Source organism: Brachyistius frenatus, unplaced genomic scaffold, assembly GCF_029030835.1.
Source record: "Brachyistius frenatus isolate BFR_SWC_R1_liver_20210118 unplaced genomic scaffold, ASM2903083v1 Contig_68, whole genome shotgun sequence".
Lineage (NCBI taxonomy): Eukaryota > Metazoa > Chordata > Actinopteri > Embiotocidae > Brachyistius > Brachyistius frenatus.
This window is the reverse complement of record NW_027210667.1, coordinates 917,326-943,337: the sequence shown is the minus strand read 5'-3', so window position 1 is coordinate 943,337 and position 26,012 is coordinate 917,326. Positions and strand designations below refer to the sequence as shown.

General features: G+C 39.8%; 1 protein-coding gene across 1 annotated transcript in view; it reads left to right on the top strand.

The window, feature by feature from the left end:
• Positions 1 to 26,012, top strand: part of frem2b (FRAS1 related extracellular matrix 2b) — a 50,953-nt gene that overhangs the window by 13,003 nt on the left and 11,938 nt on the right. The window contains exons 3-7 of the mRNA XM_069707409.1: positions 8,926 to 9,072; positions 13,381 to 13,611; positions 15,681 to 15,806; positions 16,362 to 16,613; positions 25,752 to 25,901. Of these exons, the coding sequence (XP_069563510.1) occupies positions 8,926 to 9,072; positions 13,381 to 13,611; positions 15,681 to 15,806; positions 16,362 to 16,613; positions 25,752 to 25,901 (906 nt within the window). The remainder of the gene's footprint in view (positions 1 to 8,925; positions 9,073 to 13,380; positions 13,612 to 15,680; positions 15,807 to 16,361; positions 16,614 to 25,751; positions 25,902 to 26,012) is intronic.

Sequence of the window (26,012 nt, the reverse complement as noted above, 5' to 3'; positions counted from 1 at the left end):
CAAACACATGTTTTGTGTTCACCTTTGTGGTCCACATTACATCTCTGAACAGTCAACTTTTAAAATAGAAGGTTTCCAATTGCACTCTTTATGTCATCAAATGACTTGAACTTCAAGTGAAATAAAGTCTTATTTAAAATGTAGATGGTGCCATCAGTAAATCAGTATCTGTGTTGTTTTTATTGCAATGCAACCTTTAACTAAAACACCGTTCTTTTTAAGCTCCTCTGGTTTTAACCTGCACAACACTGTTCATCAAGTGTTTTTTAATTTTTTTTATTTAACATATGTTCTCTTGGAAATTATACAAGATTTGTGTGTCAGTTCTTGCAGAACATTATATTAATTTCAAATCAAATTCTTTTTTGTTTTCTTTTTTTTTTTTTGTCCCATATAAGTTTAAGAAATGTTTAAAAAAAATAATTGACAGTGTCTTGAACAGTCAGTTAGGGAAATGTGAAGAGCCCAGATGAACCCTCCCCGCATGAAGAATACTGAGGAATGTCTTTCTGCCTGAAATTAACTAGACCATGCATGGGCTTATCTTAGTTTTCCAGGACATGGGCTTTGAGTGAAGAGTAACATATTAGCAAGCACATGGGATGAGAGGAAGCAAGAAAGGCCGGAAGGTGCAGGTCTAGACAACAGAGCAATCTGATACAGCAGTTACATTTCGCAAAATTTCTCCCTGCAACAACAAAAGTGAGCACCAAAAGTTCTTGGACATTTCTCACTCATAAGAATCACAGTCTTCAAAAAAGACATCCAGAAGTATTTACAATAATTCAAAGAAAACTGTTTGTAGTTTGAGCGTTTAAACAAAATTTCACAAGCGTCCTTCAAAGTAGTCTTCTTTTGAACATGGCAGCACTTATTTTTGAACCCAGGGTCCGTACCACTGCACAGACTAATCTACAGTCCAATATTACAAGGAGCATACAATAACAACCATAAATCCTCAGACATGTTCCTCTCTCTTTTCTTGAAGGCGGAACAGCATGTTTATCTTTAACATGCAGGTTTGAACAGTTCTACTTGATGGCTCCTTTTCTCCCTTCATAAACAAAGGAATAAGAGTCATTTAACACGTCTTTGGGAATTACCATTACAGCAGTTCAGGCAGCATTTTCCTCTCAGGCAAAGGCCTTCCTACATGTCAGGATTTGGAAGTAACAACTGTGAAATGCAGCAGAAACATGTTATAAATTAAACCAGTGGGGGCCGGCCCTTAGAACAGATTCAACAAATACCCGGCTTTATTAGTATGGAGCACATGAGTCTGTGAGACTGGGATGGGGTTTTATATTCTATGGCCTCACGCTGCTGCTTTCAGCAAACAGTTCACCATTATTCGGTCTGACAAGAGAGCAAACACTGCATTCAATGGTCAAGAAAAAGCACGTCCCCCTCTCTTTGTCAAGTCCTGTCTCCCTGCATCCATATGTTGCTTTGTTTTTTCTCACATTTTCACACTTCCACTTGTACCTCCTTGTTGTTTCACTGCCTCTGTTCCTTTCTGTTCAGCCACCAGCAACACTGGAAAGTTGAGATACATTTAACACATGAACTTGTAACAATGGGAGCCTTTCAGCTGCTGGGACAGAGACATATTTTTGTCTCCATGAGCTCATCTCCTCATACAGGTCATGTCTGACATGACTTGAAAATATTTGTTTTGTTTTCCATGATAAGCTCAAAAAGCATGTTATTCCTTTACAACGTACTGTTGTGGGAGGTGTTGTGATGACTTCATAAGTGTTGTACAAAAGTCCTGGATATTTTTTTTTACAGTTTTCTCCGTATGCATGTTTTTCTAGAGGCCCACAGAAGCGTTGCCAGATCTGCTTCAGCTACCCATGCATCAGCGCATTCAAGCTCCACATAATTGAGTGATAATGAGTGAGAAACTCTTGATTTTAAATCCACACTGACCTTTACATGTGAACGCCATAGAAAGCCCTGTAGCTGCTAATTCAGCCTTTTGTTGTTACTTCCCTTGCTATTGAGAGTTCAGGCTTTTGCTCTCTAAACAGTGTGGCCAACTGTTAATTAAGACACTCGAGGCCGCGTTCGCTTTGACAGACAGGAATGCTATTCAAGGGCAATCAGGGAGCACTTTGTGTGACCTCACCTATACAACCAAAGTAAGAAAAGCCCTCACCAACGGCTTTTATACCTCTTTTGGATCTCGTATAGAAATATAGGAGACCTGGACGTTTAATCTTTTCAGGTTTTTTGGTGCAGTGGCCACCATCCTGCTGAGAGAGGCCAGACAGAAAAAAGGTCTCTGCATGTCAGTGGATTTATACTTTAAGTTTTTTAACTGCCTTTTGTATTGAACAGCAAGATGAAGATTGAATCATACTCTTGTTAACAACTCTAGCTTCATCGAAAAGAAGGAAAAAAAACTTTCAAACACTTTGCGCCCACCCACGTGGCATCAGTCTGTTTTCCAGCCCTACAGATAAGCAGGGATGGGTCCCGACCTTGTGTGCTTGGCAGGACACTCTGTGCCCTCGGTTGGACGAACCACAACCTAGCAGATCCACTGCAGAGTTGTGCGTTCAGAGTTAGCTATCTGCAGAGGTACTCGCTAATCTTCTGCGAATATTCTAAAGCACATTTCAGGCCTCGGCTAAAAAGGATTATACAAAAAAAAACGTTGACGTTTGCATGTATATGATGTCAGTAATTTGAGAAAAACTGCCCTTAGCAAATACATAATTTGTATTTTTAGCAAATTAAATTTAGATCTTCCCTTATAATTTCAAAAATGTTATTTCCCTACTTGAAGTGTTCTCTGTAGCGGCCGACAAATGACGTCATTTGTGGCAGTGTGTGAGGGTCCTGGAGCGTGAAGCAGACTCCCGGGACAGCAGTGACCTTTCCCTGCAGTCACATTGTACAGCATTTCCTCTGCTGTATTTCTCTCCTGGGCCACTAATAAAGGAGCCCCATCTGAAATAAGAGCTCTGGGAATTCCTCATTGCTTTTCCACACATGCAAGAGGGGCTCCAACTTGACCCCGAAGGAAAGTCGCTGTGCCGTTTCCACAACAACCTCATGCTGCAATTTGGAATCAAAGACTGAAAGTGTGCACATGCAGGGGGAAGGTTGTTGCTTTGCCTAAAATGGTTCCTACTGTCAATCACTGGGTGGAGGACAACATTTAGATTATAAACCATACAGTGAAGTGCTTTATTTTGTAAAGCACTGAGTGGATGGTGGTTACTTGTTCAGCATTCTTGTTCTCATGAGCATCATCAGTTTCTGTGCTCATCCAACTATTTTAATGTATGTTATGTACGGACTCTGAGGAGTTGTAGTTTGTCGGTCTTGTTGTTTTTTGCCAGCATAAGGCTGCACAATGATGCATAATTAGATTTTGTTTTTACAGTGTAACTAAACACCACTTGTTTATTGCAATGAAACCGTTTCTAAATAGCTTTAACAAACCTATTCATGAAATGGTCATTAAAGGATAAAAGTAATTGTAGCAATTGTATTCCAAATTTGGAAAGCACACTAAGAGTTTAATCACCTCTATAGTTGTGGTTCAGCTGTTAATCTTAAAGAACTTTCCCTGCTGAGAGCAAAGCATTGCTAGCTTTAAGCCTTGCAAGGCTCTCTGACCTGGCACTTTTGTTCCGAAGCACCTCTGGCCTTTTCTTCGCCTCAGGGTGACCACTGTGTCAGAGTGGACACGGAGGCAACAGCAGCCCGAAAGGACCCCTCTGAAAGGGCCCGCGTTTTACAACAGACCAAAAGGCTGTGCTGCTAGAAAACGGTTTAGGGCCTGTGAAATCATAACTGCTCTAAATCTTTCAAGCCCCGGCCAACTCCTTACTCATTACAGCAGATACAAAGCTTAGGGTGATTAGACCATATTGCTCTCCCCCTCTCTGCTCCGCTATGTGCTTTCTTTTTTTTCCTTCGACAGGATTATCATATCCCTTTTCCCTTAATTGGAGAGGTGAAAAGTATGCTGATATGCTCTGGTACACTATGCACCTCAAAGACAGGTCATTTTAAAAAGTTCAAAGTTATGATGATGGAATATGTTTACTTTCATCACAGAAATTAATCTTTGCCGTTTCCCCAGAACAGAATTACGTATTGATTTTTCTCTAAATTACATGTTAAGTCAGCTGACCATCACCTAAAAGTCAGCTAAAAATGTGAATTTCTTGAAGGCGCAACTGCTTTTATAACAGAAATTAAAACAAGATTAAAAGCCTAAAATCCCTCCAGCATCCTCTAGATGATACAATGTTCATCATACACACTGTATTAAAGTCTTGCCTCAAAAGGGAATCTCATGGAGTGTCCTAAATATCATGGGTAGCCGCAACAGACCTAAGAGCCGTAACAAATTTCAAGGAAATCTGATCTGTAAATCCTGAATATTAACATAAAGTACCTTGTCAAAGGTCTAAAATGAGTGAAATCATAGAGGTCATAAAATTAATCCAGTTAATCCACGGCTTTATGACAGTCTGTTCAGTGGTTGGAGTGATGTCTTGCTCAAATCCAAATGTTGAATAAACAGAAAAACTCAATGCAATGTTTTGATTCTGTTGCTGAGGTCTAAGCATGAAAAATAATTATTATTATAGTTATTTTTGTAGACAATTACTTTTTCTGCTGTTTATTTGAGAAAAATATCATCTGATTTGGGGGCTTTGATGAATTTTGTAATTAATATGAGTGAAGCATCTGAAGCATAGTACTTCATTAGACTCTGTGGCTCCCAGTGCAGGTGCAAAAAGTCCCTATCCAGCATTTCATTATCCTTATTAAGTATTTTTATGCGCCTAAACAAATGGTTACCATAAACAGAAAAAAATCTTTACCGTTTGTGGTGTTGTTAGTTCTGAGGGAAATCAGTAACTGTCACTTTAAAATTTATTTTAAATGGAGACGACATAAAAGTCCTTCCAATTTAAAATCCTGTAAAATGAATATGTAATTGAAAGCTAAAACTGCTTGGCCTCCTGTCTCCTTTACTACAGCTGTGAAGAGTTGTACAGTTGGTAGATAGAGGTTATGTTTCACCACATTTCATGCCTTTATTATTAAATGAGAATATTGTAAAGCAAAATGTTTGGCTTTGTCTTCTACTGTGGTCTGTTTTTAATTGCATTTGAAAGGATTCGTTGTAAATCACACATGTAACACCCAACCAAAATCACTTTGGTCGTCCTCTGCACAGTTGTTCATCTGGCTATGTGTTACTTGATGGTTTAATGCTGCAATAGATTAGTTTGGAAGTCAATTTGGACGATATGATCATTAAGTATTTTTAGCTGTATTGTGTGTATTGAACAGGATTCATAGGCTAGTCACAGTTTATCCTGCCTAATCAGTGTGGGGCTGTCTCTGCCGGCGAAGGGCCGCCCGTCTGTCTGTCTGCCTGGTTGAATGAGCAGGCGAGGGTCCATGGGGCCCCATGATGCTTGACAGTGACCAAATAAGGGCTGTCTGCAACATGTATACAGGGAGGAGACGGGGGCACCAAGTTGGCACAGAGCAGCCTCAAACATTCTTTGGCCCCTCTCAAAAGGCTTCTGTCCCTCATCACACATCCACTCGGAGTGGACAGAACTGGTGCAGCTTCATGAACTGAACAAGTGTTTTTGTGAAATGATCTTATTTACACAAGCTTGTCTCTCATTAAGGAGTTAAAATTGTAAATGTTGACAGTTTGTTGTCAGTAATATTTTGAGGGACTTGCACTCCGAGTGCTTAAAAGCATTTTGGAAACCAACTAGACCGACGACAGGCAGGCAGTCGATTCAGTGACTGAATAAAGATTTCTCTTCAAAAATGGGTATTATGTGGAAATATTAAGCCTAAGTCGTGCGCCAAGACCCAGGCAGAAGAGATATCAATACTGTTCCCTCAATTCTGTGTCAATGCTGTGAGACCTAGTTACAGATTAACTCTGGTGTTTTCCTTGGGGCCTCTTTGAAGTGGACTTACTCCAACCCCTGCTTATCTTAATTAGAAAGAAATCTGGGGGAGTGAAGTGGTCCTCTGGAAATGAGCACCTCCACTCCCCAGCTCCCTGAAGGCCACACTGAAGCTTTACAGAGACCTGAAGGCCTCCTAAACTCCGTGTTTGCTCATGTCATTCTGGGATTGTATGTGCCGTGGTATTAATTGAAAACATAAGTCATTTCTCTGAGGTTTGAAATTGAAGTCTGGGGATGTATTCTCTTCAGACCTTGCTGGATATGAGAAAATGAATAATTGATGAAGCCAGCTGAGTTTTTAAAAACTGGTGACGGCAAACAGGTGTTTAATGTGATTCATCTCAAAAAGCAGAGCACCCTCTTTGAGGCTTAGTTTGATATCTAGGCTTGTTCGTTAGTGTCATATGAACACCTATGCAAAACACATCACCAATTTAAATTGTTAATGTATTACATACTTTGGCTAAATCCTTATAATTGGCCCTTCCTGAATGTTTGATTGTGCAAATAAACTGGTTTCAAATACACTGAATTATTATCAAATGCATTAGCAATGCTATACATACTAACTATTACAATGTCTGGGCGAACAAGTGCAGTCACATTAATAGCCATGACCTTCTCTGTTTCCATTGCCTAACTGGAAGACTGTCTCCACAGCTCAGAGATCACACATGCAGTGTTTACCGGTGGCATTAGTGCCATGCTGCTGGCTTTGATCTAAATGGTGTAGGGAGGTCCTGTCACACACAGGTCACCTGTCTCCAGAAGAACACTGGGGAACACACAGGGAGCTCAAATCCCAGACTGCGGTAGACCTCAAGAATGTATTCTTGCTCATTAAATATATCACTTTTTCATAAGCGTCTTTATTACCAGCTAGTATGGTACAATAGGAGTCATCTTTTACATGAGCAACATTCACTGCTTTGAACACACTGTGTGGTGCCAACAATTGTTTTCCCGAAAAATGTGTTTTCTTTGCAGACATCATGTTGGGTGTTTGATTGAATTGCTTTTCTTCTTGCTTTGGTAAATCTCAGATTGATTTACCAAACAACTTGTCTCTTGGTCTTACGATCATTTATGTGCCTTAAGTGATGCAAATTTTGCCATAAGATACTGGAAAGCACATAAAATACTGAAAATTGCCATCAGTAATAGCAGCTTATTTGGCATGAACAGAAAATGGTTATTGCACAATGACAGGATGCAGACAAAAGTGAGCGCCAGCATTAGAGATTAGAAATCGGATTTTAAAAAAAATTAAAAAAAATTTTACAGAGACATTTTGATCAATGAGATATCCAAACTTTTGCATTTTAAAATGTTAGTTTTTTTTCAAGAAAATATTGAGGCCATTTTTTACTTTAGTATTAACTGAGGGAGGCAGTTGTTTGAGTTATAAGGTTCGTCATTAACACTGCTGTACACAGATTTATTGAAGTGTTGTGTCGAACAACAAGACCCAACATCAAACATACCAGAATATTGTTCATGAGAATTTAATGAAATACAAAATGCATTATATTACTAAATTATTCACGCTCTTGTTAATTTTACAGAGAAAACAGTCTAGCTTCTGCTCAGGCTTTACGTACTGAGCCTTTTGTCCCACTTACAGCTCAGTGTTGAGATCATTGAGTCTGTGTGAACTGGATCTCTGAGGAACATCAGTTTATGTTTTCTGTATTCCTCGTCTATACAGAAGTTTTGGTAGACTCTACTGACAAAATAAGGAAAAGGAAAATGTTTCACAACTTTAAGTCCTCTATCTGGTTGAAAAAAAAATGAAGTACCTCTGCATCCTTTAGAGATTAATAACCTAAGTGATTCAAATGAGCTCTCAGTGCTCCTTGTCCTTGTACGTCACACAGATTCGGTCCTTTTGTTCCAACTATTGCACTATATTGTCACAAAGCTTCAAAGTCAGGGGCATTAAAGCCCAATTTTACTCTGTGTGATGTAGACTGCAGGGAAAAGCTCGGAACAGGTGCAGACAGACATGTGCACACAAACACACACACGCGTATAGAGTCATGCATGCTCACACATGATAAAACACCCGGGGTGAATGTGTATGGGTTTCACCCGGCGCAACGAGTTAGGAAATGGACACAGTGGAGCGGTCGGCTGGATGTGACAGATTTACTAGCTGTAACAAGAAGGGTGAGGCGCGGTAGAGACTCTCAGTTGTGCCTAACACCAACAACAGAAGCAACTCGGAGACCTCTGAACAATGTCCCTGCAACCTCCCGGCAGTTTCACTTTTATTCTACCACTTGCTGAACTGCTGGATGTTTAGTGGCTCACTCATCTGGATCTTACTATCCTCATCCATTACAGTCCCAAGCAGAAGGTCTCACTGTGCAACCTGAGGGATGCACTCAGATTTGTATTAACCACTGTAATATAATTCAGGCTGCAAGCCCTTGCTCTGAAAATTACTGGATTTGTGTGTGAGAGTCTCCATCTGAACATCTTTGCACATTTGTGGTTTGTGTATGCGTGTTTGATACCTGTGTATGTTGCTCTGTTTGGAGTCTTTATGGTCAAATGGCAGTAGCCGTGCCCTCCAGGAGTGTAGGTTCAGCCTTTGAATGCAACTTCAAAAGGAAAAGGATAAAGTAACCCAGTTCAGACAGGAAACAGACACCTTTTATCTTAATTAGAAATGAAGCAATTAGATGGTACAAACTCTGCCTTTGCATAAGGTCTTTGCATGCATGAAAGACTCAGTGCTGGGTAGGAGTCAGAGTCAGCTTCTAAAGGTTTCCAAAAAAAATCCTCCTCAAAGCGTTTGAAAGTTTCTGAGTCACCCCAGTAACAAAATGTTCTGTTCATTTTCAAAACCCTGGTTAGTCCATTTAATTCTTCTGTTCTCTTTGGCTGTATGCTCAGTTCTAGGAATACATTTAAAGTCTTTAACTTAAATATTTTTTGTTTACAGGAGGCAACAAACTGAAGAACCAACAGTTCCGTCTGAACTGGGCTTGGATCTCATTAGAGAAGGAACACTACGTGGTGGATGAGGAGGTGAAGTTCCTGGAGGTGGTGCTGAAACGTCGGGGATACTTGGGGGAGACTTCATTCATTAGTAAGTACAGTTCATCTATAGCTACTTACAGCACTAATTCCATTTTAGGTGTCCAATTATAAAAAATAAAAAAAACTAAGAGCATGCATTGTAATTTATTAAACTTTATTTTGGCATAAATATTGAGCCTGATCTGATTCCAGATAAGCACCAAAATAATTAATAGATGAATGTCATTATGAATAAAAATAATAATAATAATGATATACTTCAAAATAAAAGAAAGTAGTAAGAAGAAATATTAAAAAAAGTGCCAGAGGATAAATGATAGATTTTTTTTTTTTTTCATGAAAAGACTAGATCACAAGATCTGCTGATGGCCATTTTTGAAACACTTGGTGTATCCATACCACCAACTACCCACTGAATGCTTTGCTTTTAGACCAATTTACCACCAAATCTGCTTATTTTAGTTATCTTGATGGGTAACATTCAAATAGACTAAGAAACACACAAGATTAATAAATACATCCCTTTCACTCCTTATCATTAGATGTGGTTTGGGAATCCTTGAAAGCATTTTTCATGCCTTCTCTTTCGCTAACTTTTTCACCTCGTGTTTGTTTACTTGAAGATGAGGGCTAGAGGCCAGCAAATCAATAGACACCACTCACAGCACACAGACAACTACACACATGCACATACTTTGATCAATTTTAGAGCAGTTGTAAGGTTAGCCCAGAGGGTCTCACAGGTCATGACCCTTCACTTCTGTCTTCTGGACAGTGTTTACATCCCAATCGCACAATAGCGCAGGACAATCCCTCAGGGACTGTGTATGCACGAGAAAGGTCACCTGAGGTTAGTGGCCATAGAAAGGCGCCAATCCAAATGTTAGTCGAGGCAATTTACTGACCAGAACGAAACAAGCAATAACTGTTCACGCTGTTTTAAAAAAGAAAAAACAAGCTGCTATAAGCATTTATGAGTGGCAGGGATTCTTACCACGGGTACCAATGGCCTGTTTTATTGCTGACATTTATTGTCCATCAAGATGATGAGAGATTAAAATGACCTCAAAAAGGTCAAATCCCTTATGGTCATTTAGTGTTCCGTCTTCTGTGTCTTTGTATGCCCCAGGGCACCAAGACTAATGAAACATTTCTCTGGTGATATGCAAACAAAATAACCTTTACACTGCACAGTATATCTGCTCTTCCTCAGTGAAATTAAGGAAAAAAATCATAACTTAAGACAGATCATCGTACCGTAGTGCAGGCAGATATGGTTATTAATAATTCACTGATAGAAGTCAATTAAAAAGTGGGAAAATGTGTACATTTTGTTCATGTTGATAAAATCCAAGAACAAAAGAAACAGAAAATGCAAAATCAATATGCTGTGATTTTCCCACAATGATCTCTCTGCAAGTTAGTATCAAACATATGTGAAGGTGGTTTGGCGAAAAATCAAATAATTGTCCTTTATGTTTTTCTGGAGCATCACTACTGTTTTATTAATGGTTACAGTATCAATTAAAGAAGCACTCCTTCGAAGTTTGGATTAACTGCGTTCAGTGCCCAGAGAAAACAAGCCTCACATCTTTTAAATGTTCAAAAATATTATTGTTTGTTTTTAAAACAATAAACAAGCTTTCCACAGTGCAGATATCTTATAATTACTTTAGCATGAAGGCAAATGATGATGGATCAGGCAGGGAGGATGCACCTCTCCATGCTGATGATGGAAAGCTTAAAAAAAAAAAATTAAAAACAGGAAAGTGGTTTTTTTGGCTTTTACAATGCCCTCAAAGAACCAGCAGCAATAATGTTTTCTATTTCTCAATACTTTAAATGAGTGCATGTTTACCTCCTCTCCATCAGGCAATGATTTCTTAATCATACATCCCTCTGTTCTATTTTTGTTAGTCTCAACAAATAGGCTTGGAAATCTTAATTTCCAGCCAAGAAAAACATTTACCGAAAAGAAACCTTGTATTACATTGATCTGTGTTTGTAATTTTTGCACCATTTGACATTTAGGTTGCTTAAATCTCTAGAAAGCAACACAAATGCATGGCAGGCTTTAATAATTAATTTGAGTGAAAAATGTTTTTGTTCAAAAACATACATTTTACTTTGTTTATCATTTATTCAGTTCAATTAAATTGGATCTATATAGTGCTATCACAATTTCAGGGGGTTGGACTCAAATGCACAACAATAATAAGTCAAGTTTGACACCTTCACTGAAATTCACACTTCCACAGACATAAGTTCATACAAAAGCTGTGCAGAAACTCACATAAATCCAGACCTTGATCCAAAAAAAACCTGAAGGAAAAACAAAGTCCAAGAGGTGGGAAAACACAGGTCAAACATAAAACTCATTCGACATGGCTCGAAGCACAAAGACACCCAGCTTAGAGGTCGCAGCGACGACAATCTTACAAAGGAAGTAGGGAGCACACACCCTTTATACAAAGGAGGTCAGGGGATAATTGAACACAGCTGGAAACAATCAGGGCCTGGAAGACAATCAGACACAGGTGACAGGAAGTAAAGACAACTGAAACAAGACACAAGGACAGTTACCAAAATAAAACAGCAAATGAACATGAAACCCTGAATGGAAAGGGAGACATAACTGAATGACAAGGAAGATACAGAACGACAACTAAACAATGAGAACAGACTATAGGGACAGGAAGAAACCAATATGGCAAAACTAAACCACAAGGTTGAACTGTGACAAGCGGCAAATCACAACACAAGTTATTTCAGGGAACATAACACAATACAGTCCTTACAACAGAACTTTACAACGTTATCGAGAGAAACCCAACAATTTAACAATTCCTTCATGAGCGACAGCTGGGAGGAAAAACTCCCTTTTAACAGAAAGAACCCCTGTGAGAACCAGGCTCACTGGTAAGAGGAGTGGAAGAGAAACAAAGATCAGCATAGCGATCGAATACTGTTATTTATTTATTTATTTATTATAAAGAGAGAAGAACTGAACTGTTCTGGTGCTTCGAAAACAAAAATGCAGTATTCCTCCTACAAGTAAGAACATATATCCTATCTCAGAAAGGTGTTATCCTGCCTTAAAAAAAAATCTAGAGCATTCATGAATTCCTCAGTGATCGTTAGGAGTTTCCCTCTTCCTCCTCTGTGATGAGGATAGGAGAGTCAAAGCAGCAAACCATGTTGATTGACTTGCATAAACAAGCCACCAGAGCAGCCTGGCACTGCGAACCATCTGCCTCAGTGTTGTGATGCGATAAAAACTGATCCGTGGTCACTTGTTTCCAAATGAACACCGGGTATATCTCTGCTTGCCTTGGAGAATAGTAATCAGAGGAGCCCACTGGTGGGCTATTGCTTCACTGTTTAGTGTGCCCAGTGGAGAGCACCAATTTGAAGGTTACAGCGAGCCCACCTGCTGTGAAGCTTCATAACGACTGCTGTGATCAGGGGCATCCACTCCAGGCTTTGTGCAGGGGACAGAAATGGGTTTTTGAAGCTCCATTGAGCTCTCAGAGTATTTGAGGAGAGGTATTTTTCTTGTTTGTACTTGCCTATTAAAGGCCATTTACAACAAAGAAAAGAATTTAAAAAAAAAATCTAACTGCATTTCTCAATCTGAGGTCTATTGAAGATCTTGTTTGTAGTCCAACTGTGATATTTCAGTCTTTCTTCCTCAGTTGAGAACAAACAAACAATATATATATATATATATATTTTTTTTTTTAAAGGTTTCCCATTTTTCCAGTGCTTTATTTCCCAATAATTTGTTGCTTTCTACATTTGTGGCAGCTTGCAGAAATTGCCTCGGGGTGTGTAGCGATTTATTTATATTTCCTGTGAGACCCCTGCTGTGTGTTGGGTGACCAGTTAGCAGAGACAATGGAGAGGGTGTGTGATGTTTCAGCAGCTTCAGTGCTCCTGCTGTACAGGAATCCTGCCAGTGTCACAGCAATGGTGACTATAAGCTCCATCAAAGAGCTCACATGCTGAAGGTCAGACAGTGCAAGCCAGCCACCCACACCTTCTGTTGAGACCAGGCTGACATGAGGGATACATGGTTGTTCTACCATGATGTTTTTAAACACGGGAGGTTGGAAACTGACTCCAGAGGATGAACAGATATTATTGAGATAGATCAACTGGCATGTGACATTTTCCTGGTTTTAATAGGAGACAAAAAACATCTTAATTGACAATAACTGTATAAATTTTCATAATTATACAATTATATATTCAAAAAAAGTATAGTAATATGAAAAGTGGTTGTAAAGGTTGGCGGTGCTGTGATATTTTTACACGTTATCTAATAACTGATGCCTTTTTTCATGTCCTTCCTAAGGTATTGGAACAAAAGATGGCACTGCACAAAAAGACAAAGATTTCCGGGGGAAGTCCCAGAAACAGGTGCAGTTCAACCCCGGCCAGACCACGGCCACCTGGAAGGTTCGGATCCTGTCAGATAGCGAGTACGAAGTGTCGGAGACATTCCAGATCGTTTTGTCGGAGCCTGTGATGGCAGCCCTTGAATTCCCGGAGGTTGCTACCGTGGAGATCCTGGACCCTGATGATGGTCAGAAATGATTTCACTCCCAGGGATTCAATATTTAAATGAAAATGTACTTCGTTGTCCTGTTTAGCATGGGGATTGTGCCAGGCTCTAGTGTAACTAGCAGCACATTCAGGTTTTACAAGTCGTGCTACAATGGAGTTTGATTGAACATTTTTTAGCAATCCCACGTTTTTACAGCAAAGACTAACTCATACTCAACTACAGAAAGACTTATTGAAGAAGAGACAAAGACGTCAGTTATATTCTGAATGAAGGGACCAGCCTCAGTTACACAACACACTCACGACAAACTAGTTACCAACATTCACTGCCAGGAACATATGATTGTACCGAACATTTATCTGCAGGTTAGAGCATTTAAAACTGATGAAAACAAAGAAAGATAAGGAATTTGTAGGCAAAAAAAAAAAAAAAAAAAAAAAAAATTCAAAGAAAGTCATTTAAACTGTTTAAGTGTCCAAAGATGCAGCAGGTTGCTCCATTTAGGAATCCTTCCACCCACATCCCTTGATCCGGAAAATATTTTTCCTCAGGGCATCAGAACACACAGTAGTTTAAATATAGCATTCATTTACAAGAACACTGACATGAATTAATTTGATCTTGAACCCAACTTGATTATGAAGATGGCTACATGGTGCGAAAAAACGAAATATCTCTTTTAGTATCTCTTAACAAGGTCAGAAGGATTTAATATACAGAAGCCACACTGACCTGCCTTGCATGTAAACTGATGATAATGTAAATATGGAGGAAGCACTACAAGAACAGATGAACAGTTTCTGGGAAAAAACAAAACAAAAACTGCAGCTTGACTATAAGAGACCTGAGATGGAGAACTGTGTGATATAAATATGGATAATGCCTCTCCTCCTCCCACAGGGCCCCACTGGGGGAAAAAGCAGAATTTGCTGTCAACAATGTGTGCTAATTAACATGTTTCGGTGAACCTTGTTTCACAAAATAGCAGTCTCTGCAGAGCAGTCAAAAAAATACAACAAACGGCAGATATGTATCTGCAAAATTCCTCAAACAGACATTGTCTTCCTACAGACATGTCTACTATCATATCATTTTGCTGTTTATAGTTTTAAAGTTTAAATTTATCTTGGCCTCCCAAGGTCAAATAAACTCTAAAGGCTTATACAAATGTATTTCATCTTATTTTTCACTGAAAGCAGAAAAATGGATAGCCCAGGGGCAGCCATAATGAATGTGCAAAAAGTAAATTATTAAAAGACCAGAATACCTCAGACTGGAAACAACAAGCAAAAAGTAGCCACATCATCCAATGCCACTGTTTGCATTGGGATGAGAAAGGAAGTGTCCAGTTTTGTTGACTTAACAACCCTCCAGTTATGCGTCCGACCCCGATGCTCTATGAGAAGAATACAAAACCTCTGTTTAACTCTGCGGGTCTCAAGGCTGAAATGTTACAAGCTCATTATCTCTCTGAATTTCATGCATAGCTGAGAGAAGAATACAAAGAGATGGAAAGCTGCTAGTAAAACATATGCGGAGAAAAAAATATCTGCTTTGAAACAGTGTTCACACACCTTTTCAAATTGCCGTCAATTGATTCGGTCAAGTAAAAATAGACTTTTTCGTGTGTGAGCTAGAAGTTCACACTGTTTTTTTTAATTAAAATTCTCTCCTGAACAGCATTATCTTACAATTCTTCCACATCACTTCCTCGGTCAATAAACATCTCAGTTTGTTTGTGTTATGCTGTGTAAACTAATTATAGATAGGATATTTATTATAAAAAAAATAAGTAGATGGTGGGCTATAATAAAACGATGGAACATCGTCATCGGAGCTTTAATGAGGGCAAAACTGTCAGTTAGAGGTTTTTCATAAAATGAAATGCGATTTGATATCCTGACATTTTTCTCTCGTCTTCATCTCAATTCACTTCAATTCACATCACGTTCAATTTCATGCACAAGCAATTTCCTCAGACCAGAAGTCAAATATGATTTAATGGTTTTATTGACATTAAATGCTAATCTTATTAACACATTATGTAAGATGAATGATCTGATATGTACATTTTTCCCCACATATAGAGTCAACAGTGTTCATACCCTCAGCTGTGTACAACATAGAGGAGGACATTGGCGAGCTGCTTATCCCCGTACGCAGGAGTGGAGATGTCAGTGAGGAGCTCATGGTCCTATGCTACACCCAGCAAGGTAACACAACAACTGTGTTGACATAGTAAAGTGTGTAGTTTCTTAAGTGCTGCCCTCCACCTCAGCTGGATCAAATGTTACTCAGCTTGAATACCTCTCTTCTATGGAATTCGATCTGGACTGCGGCTGAGCATCTGTACAGCAGCTGATCAAGGTTGCCAAGTTGATAATAAATCTGGAGCCCTAATGACTTTTGTGCTTTTTATGTATGTCTGTTCAATGTTTGAAAGAATTTCATTCCTGCTCATCAAACGTAGGCGCAAGCTGAAAAAAGGAAGCCTGTAAGCTTGTCTGCCTTTCATCAGTGATTTGACTTGATAAAGATCAATCTTGCATCTAAATTTCTCTGTAACTGAGGAAAAGAAATTGGGAGTAAATATAGTCTTGATTGCTTCAATTACTCTTTCCTGTGAAAGCAGAGAGCTTTCATTGTTCGTGAAAAAGGAGATTTTAAAGATAAAGGAAACTATATTAAAATATTGATTTTTATCTGAAGAAAAGTTTTGTGGGATAGTTTGGATCATTAACTTTCCTGTGATTCTGTTTTCTCTTCAGTTTCTGCCACAGGCACCGTCCCCACCACAGTGCTGTCCTACTCTGATTACATCTCCAGGCGTGAGGACCACCACAGCATCCTGCGCTTCGACAGGGGTGAGATGGAGAAATCCTGCCGGGTTGTGATCATTGATGACTCCCTGTATGAAGAGGAGGAAAGCTTCAACGTAACCCTCAGCATGCCCATGGGAGGCCGCCTGGGCTTGGAGTTCCCCACAGCCAAAATCACAATCATTCCAGATATGGATGACGGTAAGATGACATTATACAGTGTATACAGTGTATGCTGGTCAATACATGGTATAAGGCTTTGTTTACTGCATCATTTTGAGGCTTTTAGATGCTTTTTTTTTTGGTGCATTTTTCTTTCAATTTGAAAGGTTTTTCACTTCTGATTAACGCCTCAAGAACAGGCAGCGTGGGTTTGTCTCTTAGAGGGGCTTTGATCTGATTTGAGGTTTCGCTGTTTTTGTAGTCTCTTATTTTACATGGGCCACAGATAAGCACTTTGGCAGAAGCAAAACAAATTGTTTTGGAAAAGTTTTGTAAATGCAATATTTTGCTCCATGAATTGATCCAGAGAGAGAGACGTTCAAACAGGTCGGCAGGTGGGTGTATAGACAGCAAACATGTTGGTGTGGATGTGAAAAGCCTGTTGGAATTTTTGTCTGTGTGTGTTTTTGCTTGTCTGCCAACGTCTTGGAGAAAAAGCATTTGAGTGTGCGATCCTCCTACCTGGAGGCAAAGCCTTTATCTTTTATCTGCAGGCTCAGCCCGGAGGGCCGATAGTCTCCCATATCTTCCTGACGCCTCTTTGTTCCCCAACACCTGAAGGCCTTTTCTAATTTTTCTATCGCTCTGACGATCTCCAGAAGCACTGCTGTGAAGTCAAGACTCTATGATCGCAGGAAGGCAACACTGGAGCTGAAAAACGCAGCATGGTTGCACAACTGTCTTTTTTTCCCCCTCAAATCTAAATCGAAGCCAGTTGAAGTTATGGCGCAGCATTCAATTCTGCATTCTGTTATGTGATTGTTTGGTTTAAGTAATCAGAAAAATAATGACAACTGGGTATGACTACTTTTTACTGCATATCACTAAAGTAAGGTGGCTTCTTTTGAAATGTATTTTAACTATTTAAACTTCTCAAATTAGTCAACATAAGGAGACACCATTTCCCAGAACTGTTCCTGCTGCTTAAATTCTCTAAATGTTCTATGCATAATGTAGTGTTGATGCTGCTCGCTGTCCAACCAAAAACATGCTATTTTTGGTCAGTTTGCACTGTTGCCTTCAGCATGACAGCGTCTGAAACTAGAAGGGCACTCGCAGAGAGCAGACCTCTACCAAGGCCAATAGTCTACTTATGTATGACATACGCAACCTGCAACCACAACCACTGTACATGTCTGGATAAACATGAGAAGGATCTCAAAACACAAATATTAATCAGCAATTTTCAAGTCTGATTAAATCTAGCCTTTGCATGAATAATAGGTCTGCTGACGCTCCACGGGGCATCGTTTCCAGTCCTGCATCCCACTGGGCGCAGACCTCGGGTTAATTTAGAAACAAGCAGCATTTAACCAATCGGTATCGATCACCATATTCACTGAATCTCCACCATGGCCGCAACTACTTTTAGAAAAAAAATGCTTGACTTGAATGCCATTGCACTCTCACTGGTCACTGATTGGTCTGCCATTCAGAGCGTCTGAGCAAACATTAATACGAACAAGGTTTCCAGACAATCATCAGAGTGAAGAAAAATGAATGTGTGAGCAGGCTTCAGGCGGAGCCAGACCACATTGGACCCGAGGCAGATACATTTCAACTGTATTTGTTTGACCTGCTTGAGTATTGAGAAAGTTATGAGGTTGGAAAGTTCTCAGTCTCTCGCAGTCTCTGGTGTAACCTCAGAGTGAGCTGAGGGTCTTTTGACTTACTGCCTCTGTGTATTGACCGCCTGAACAGCAGCTGAGACAGGTTTTTACAACAGTTAGTCTTCCCGGCATTCAGCTTGCTTCACAAAGAACTACTTTAACACTGCAGCTATTAAATTACATTGTCATGGTCTGACTCTATGACAGCGCAAGTAATGTATGTCTTTACGACTGCCAGAGAGCTCATTGATTGGAGACGGTATTGATAAATCTCTTACTGTCTGACTCTGACTTTGAGAGTCAGGCTGGTTGAAAAGTAAAGCATTTGGATATTAGGAAGTATAAGTTAGTAAAAGATAAGGACTTAGGCGAACAAAGGCAAAGAATTAATGGTTGAAGAAACTAGTCTTCTAATGGAGCACAGTTTCCTGTATTTGATAAATAGCATGTTCATTTTCATGCAATTGTGGAAGACAAATTATTTTTTGTTTGCCCTTGTTTCATAGAGTCAGCCAGTACTTATCTCAGGTGTTATAAACAATCACTTGCCTGAGTAATTCATTTTGTAGCTCAAAAACACAATTTATTTATAAAATATACTGAGAAATGTTATCACTGCATATTTGAGCAGCATGCTGTTGCCGATATTAGCGGTCCTCAGTGTATTATCACACAGCAACAGGAGAAAAGCAGACTCAGTGCGTCACAGGATTACCTCGACTCAGACTGACAACCAGCATTAACAGCCTGTACTCAGGTTTATTCCTGCCTTATCTGCAGTTGTTTTCTTTGCCTCTAGCTTTTTCAGCGTGGTTGAGTGACAATCAAAGACTTATTATGCATATTGTTTGTCAGAAAGCACCAAACTCACAAGGGTGCCCCTATACATCATAATTGTAAGGAATACACAACACAGCCCCCTTTTGAGAAAACATAATGTGTGTGCTGTTTTTGTTATTCTCAAATTCTGATTCCTGCTATTGTCAAGCCTTATAGTTTGACATGGAAAGAAACAATGCCTGAAGCTATACTCTACTACGACAGGTTGGTTCCTTATTATAACGACACCCGTATCTGACATCAGATTGGCTAACTGTACACGCACACACACACACACACACACACACACACTGGGTAAAGTTTGGCTTTTTTGTCTAACCCAAAGAGGTTTTTATGGTTTAAATAGATGAAATAAGTTTGATTGAGACTTGTTTTTGTTCCTTTTTAGGAGCTTGCGTGAGTGTAGTCTTGTGGAGGACATGTTTACTGCTGAGGTCGCTTTTGCTCTGAGAAACAACTGAAGTGCTCACTGACTACCTTATGTATACGCCAAGCGGATTGTTTAAAATATATCACGTGAAGGAGGGGATTGGACATATATACAAGATAAAATATAATTACCCTATCAACTAAATATTTTGCTGAGAACTAAATAAATATCCTCGCGAGGAAATGAAACCTGCCTATGGCTTTGGAGGCTCAAAGAATTTAAGTGAAAAAAACAAAAAGCTGCTCATGAATCAGAGCAAACATCATAGAAATTATATTGAATATGTTGTAAAGGGACCGAGCTCTAACATAACAGAAATGGTTCTAGTTCAGGAGGTGACTTTTATGTATAAAAACCTGCATGTGGAACAATGGAAAACCTCCCCAACAGATTGTCCAACACATTTAAAATCAGGATAAAAGGTGAGACGATGACAGGCTGCCAGAATCGCTATCCATCTCTATGTCACACAGCCAGAGGTTTATGTGAAAAGCAGCTGTTGTTTGTTGTTGGCAGGAAAGTTACTGTACATATCACGTGTGTGTGTGTGTGTGTGTGTGTGTGTGTGTGTGTGTGTGTGTGTGTGTGTGTGTGTGTGTGTGTGTGTGTGTGTGTGTGTGTGTGTGTGTGTGTGTGTGTGTGTGTGTGTGTGTGTGTGTGTGTGTGCGCGGGCACTCATCTGGTTATCTGTACATGCTTCTCTGTCCACCTCAGGATGGATCTGTCTTGGCTCACAATTATGCTACTCGGCAAAACAAAAGAAAGAGATCTAAAAAGATGCTCGGCTCTCTGGAAAAACTCCACTGCTGGAGTGTGTTGTCTTTGTGTCCGACCCATGCCTGAACCAGGGATGACTTCCTTCAACACTGGGCTTACAGCTAAACATAAGCTTACTGGAGAAACGGCACGCAACGCTAGGACACAGCCCGAGCAGACTTAGTTTGTTTGCGGTGTTTATCGGTCAGTGACAGGGTGTGTTTATACGTAAGGTTCCAGTAGGCAGTCATGACCTCAATGCCCTGGCTCCACCCCCCTCACACACACACACACACACACACACACACACACACACACACACACACACACACACACACACACACACACGCACAGTAAGTGTAAAGTTGGTGGTACAAGATCTCCAAAGTATAATTTTGGGATTAGGTGATAAATGTTGCCGTCATCCGTCGAATAAATGTAAAGTGAAAAACAGGGAGAAATAAGGTGGTGTCAACTCTTCGTATTTCCCTGAAGGAGGTAATGATAAAATGGCTGGAGCATTGATGGTGAAGTAAATGGTAAATAGCTCTGAGGCAAACAGAAAAAGACCAATCTTCTGTCTGAAAGATAAGAGAGGCAGCAGGAGACTCAATCCCACTTTCAGAACAGCTGTCTAGTTTGGTATTAAACTCAGGTTTATAATCCAGGTTGCTTTTTGAACTTCACCCCAGTATATATGGAAATGAGGCCAATGGGGGCATCACATCCTTCCTGGTCATCCTTCATGTAGAAATAGTTGTGAAGTAGGTGTTGAACATGGGGGAGCCGAGGCCTGGCCAAACACCTGTCCCAGCCTGTGAAAGGTCTCTGCTGGACCTCCAGAGGAGGGCTTTTAGCAGCTATACCGGGTTGTGGGCTGAAATAGTTAAAAGAAATGCACAATTATGATATATTCCAAAAAATGCATTATAGCAAGATGTCTTCTTTCCAAGCCAACAAACCAGAGTATCATAATGAAAACAGAAGCAGGGCACTAATGTATGTACTGTGTGTTTCGTGCAAACACAATCCCGGCCACCTACGAAGGAACGAGCATGTGCAAGAAGCCACATAAGTGCAGTAGAGGTGGAGTTTGTACCGTCTGCCAAGAGTCTGATGTTAATCTGACAGTTTACGGGATTCTAAAACGTCTGTAGCTTTTGCATCAAAAAAGGTTGAAGTTTAATGCACTAATAACCAGTTTTGAGGAGCTGTGGTATTGAGGAGGGGGCCTGTTTTCTTCCCAACCAAAACATGAATTTCACTAATTAGCACATCTTCTCCCACAGAGAAGGAGTAATGAAGATAAGCTTTGCCTGAAATGAAAACCACTAGACTCTTACACGGTAGAGGAATTGACATTGATTGATTGAGAAATTGATATTCCTGCTATTTAGGGAAGCATAGAAAGTATAATTAAACTTGTAGAAAATCCCACTAGGTGGTCTCTGGACTTTGACAATTTTACATATTTCAGTCTATACAGCACAGTCATTTGGTAAAAAATGATTTGTAATGGCTTAAATTGAGTACAATTAGTGAAGTTTTTCATACATATCATTTTTTTTTACTTTACATGCATGTTGTGGGCCTTATACCTTGTGTTAATCCACAGTCATAAGATTAGGGGCTGTTATAATGGAAAGAAATCTGTCATTGCTAATATTTTGGGGAATTTTAATTGAGAAACCATTTACAATGCCGTTGAGGTTGTCTGTTCACAATCTGCAAACGCAATTCTGCAAATTTAGGTTCCAATAATTGGTGTCTCCTGTCAATTAAATAAAGCCAGCTGCAGATCCAGAGGGGCTCTAAACACTCAGGTTCACTTTGTGCTACCGAATTCATTGAATGTTTCTTTAACAATATGCACAGATATGCCACAGAATCAAATTACATGATACAGGGGCATTCCTGCATAAGAATACCATGCACAATGCACAGTGAATGTAAGAGAACAATTTTAACTTTGCCGTGGACTCCACAGAAACAACTAAACCATAGAGGGCAGAAAACAACAATAACAAAATCCACCTTAAAATCAACAGAGAGCAGCAATCTGTTAAAAAAGATAAAAAGAAGCGGAAAAACAACAACAACAGGACTGAAAAAACTGAATTTAAATGACAGCAAAAAACAAAAAAAACGTTTGAACTGACGAGGTAAAAAAAAACTTAAAAGGCAGTGCGGTAATTAGCTGGTGTGTGCGAATGTGTACCGGAGGCTTTTTTTTTAATATGGCTAATAAAGAGATCTAAACACACAGCCTAATAACCTTTCACACTTTATTTTTGTTTCCTTTTCATCCCCCCCCCCCCGCCCCACCCCACCCCTCTCCACACACACACACTAATGCACAAACAGAGACATTCTGCACATGTGCTGCTTTGTAGTACAATCTGTTAAAAACACTGTTTTTGCCAAGTTTATTGGTGAACTACTTAAATATAAAAATTTACACCAGGGACATGAATTATTATAATGTTGTTTTTTTTGCATAGAAGTAAATCTTTTAGCAGCGAAGACTGTAAAGTTTTACAAGCTGTCCAGGCATTTTATAGTGGCTTGAACAGCTGCAGTCCATAGAATACCTGCTATTTTCCCAGCAGCACACCATCTGCACGTAAACGGCCACATCCTTACAGTTTCCACTCTGGCTTTTACCTGCGATGGCTTTGGAGAAACTTGTCCTTTCTTGCAGAGGTAATTGCTGTTTGATATTGACTCTGCATCCGGGGAAACATTTTTGGTGGTTGGGACTTAAAGACATGAGAATGCTTGTACAGCAGGACTGGACTGGTGTATTTATAGCCTTGTGTCACTTTCCTGTAAATTTTGCTCTGAACGTATGATTAGGAGCTGCTTTAAAGGTGGGCGGGTCCAGTGAGTGTGCATTGTATTCTACATGGGGATGAATCCAGGGGGAACTCACGAACCCTGTCATTATGACTCACCTGGATTTCCATTCCTTCTCATATAAACAGATGTACCCGGCACTTAAGCAGAAAGGTGCTGACTTAAATCGACACTCTTAAGACGCTCACTCTAGAACCTGCTTTGAAAATGTTTTGAAAGTTTTTTTGCAGGCGTTGTGAAAGTCGTTGAATTTTCTGTATTGAATATGGAGGCTCTTTTGTATGCTTTTTCTGCTGGAGATAAATATATCCAGCAAAGGAGCATTTGCCAGGGCTCAACTGATTCTCACCATTAGCGAAGCCACTTAGCACTGTGGGAATGTCATGCAAAGTTCAAGCCGAAATCAAGCAGTCAGTGGGAGTGTAACAGTCCCCTTAGGGATCTCTGCATCTCTTCTTATGCATACTCTTTTTTTTTATGTTCACTCATATGCAACAGTAAAGATATTTCCTTTGTTTGGCGTTGTACCTCCAGCACATAACACAATAAAGGGACCAGCATAATGACTATGTATAACATGCCCCTATTCTTGTGTTTTGTATTTTCAATTTCCAAAGAAGGAAACCACACGTTTGTTTTTTAAATCAATATTTGCATTGTGTTATCATTTCAAACAACCATCAAAAGATCAAATATTTACATTTCACTCAATTTGTAAATATAAAAAAGTTTAAAAAGATGTTGATAAAACAAAGCTGATAGTGTATTTTTAAAATACTTTAATAAAAGTCAATGAATACAAAATCTCATCTCATAAATCTGTTAATTTTTTTCTTTTTTTTTGTTTACACATTAAATGATCATTTATTCAGCTTCCCTAATTTTACATAAGTGTAGGTATAAATCTGGATCATCTCCTCTTGTACTCTTGTATCCTTCGATGTGTTTTGTAGTGTAGGAGGCTGCTGCTCCGCTGATGGAGCCCAAAAGCCAGCGGTTTACCTTTCAGCTAATGGGCCATAGCTCTTTGAAGATCACTGTTTGTCTGCTGCACAAACCTTATCTGATTACTGGACTAGTACAACAGGGCCTGAGTTCCTGGCTATCAACCTGAGGCTAGTAGATCTGATTACTCCTCCAGTTGGGGACCAGTGCAGGCAGCCAAAACCATCTTTGTTTGGTTTCTCTTAGGGTAGAAATTCTGGCAGCTGCAAGCCTCTTGATGCGGCATTCATTGTCCTAGCCAAGCTCTCAGCACAGATTAAAGCATAAAAGTTTTCTGCCCTTTCCTTGCACTCAGGAGTAACATTATTTCAACCACACAGACGGTTCCTTTGAGAATCGCACACCCCAAGGTTTTGCTTAAAAGGCTTTTTACATTTCAGAACTTGTCTTTTCTTGCTACTACTGCCAAAGCAAACTGCATCAAATTATGAGTCATTACTTGGAAGAATAATTATATAGTGTAAAACTATAAACACTCTTTTTTTCTGATCAGTAATTGTGCCTGCCGGCACTGTTGACTGACGATTAATCTCTGTCTCTTTTTTTTCCTGCTGTGGCATTTTGGTTTCCCTACATAACATAATCACCATGCCCGACGATGTAGATTCATTTTTATTCCGTGCATCTCAGATCTATATTCTTTAGTTTACCGCATGCTGTGAGATGAGAAACAGCTAAGTAGCATTTTGTAAGGTGCAGTGTTCCATTGTCATGGAAACCACAACTCTGCCCATAGCCATCGCCATTCATTTAATGTATTCATTATTTGGTCTCAGCTGCTTTCAAAGGCACAAGATTTTTCCTGCTCAGCTGTGGCTTATTCCTATTTTGATACAAACAATATATATTCAATCAATTAATTAGATGAGATTGGTTTCAGTTTTTGGTGGCTCGGCTTTAGATTTGTTGTAATCGACTGACCCACCTCAGTTTATATTCATGAAAAGGGTTCTATTGGTGTCACAGTAGCTCACTTTACCCCCCGCCCACCTCCCCCAAGGACACATACACTAAGGTGCATCCCCTACAGCAGTCATTTCACATGCAGCATGACATGTTTGACATCATTGAGAGAAAACTGGCTCTTAATGGGTTAAACAGAAAACCATTGGATGATTTTGGCTGCAGTGGAATCTCAGCTCATAGAAATACTAATTGCAGTGAGGCAGGCCTGGGCTGGCACATCGATCTTTACATCCCCCAGACCTCCTGTCAGGCCTCCTGTCTGCCTCTCAAACCCATCACTATCAAAGTCAGCTCCACCACCAGCCTCATCAAGACCAAAACTAGGAAACTCAGTTTTGCCTCCAGGTTTCTTTTTGTCTTTTAATACTTGTTGCGGCTCCAGAAATACCCCTAAAACATGCCAGGAAGTTACAAAGTACAGATAAAGGTCGACAATTATAGTGTTTACTACCTGCTGCTGATTCAATAGAAATGTTCTCTCAATTCTCCTATAATCAGAGATAATCTTATCGAGCATGCTAGCATTAAAGATTCAACGCAGCAATTACATCAGGAAATATCCTGCTGTGAAACAGATGAAAGATTATTATGGACTACATCCTCCTGTGCGCGTCTCTTCATCTATTTCACTCCTTCCTCTCTTGTTGTTCCTAGATCCTGTCTTCTACTTTGGCAACACAGACTACCATGTGGATGAGAGCGACGGCGTCGTGGAGGTGCAGGTGTGGAGGACAGGGACTGATCTTTCCAAAGGAGGAAGCGTCACGGTGCGCTCCAGAAAGACAGATCCCATCTCAGCTCAGGGTACGTGTCCCAGATAGGTGCCTTTTCCGACAGATTTAGCTAGTTTGTGCTTAGATAAATGTAAACCACAGGAAACAATATCTTAAGTCATCACCCTGTCAGTCTTTGTTT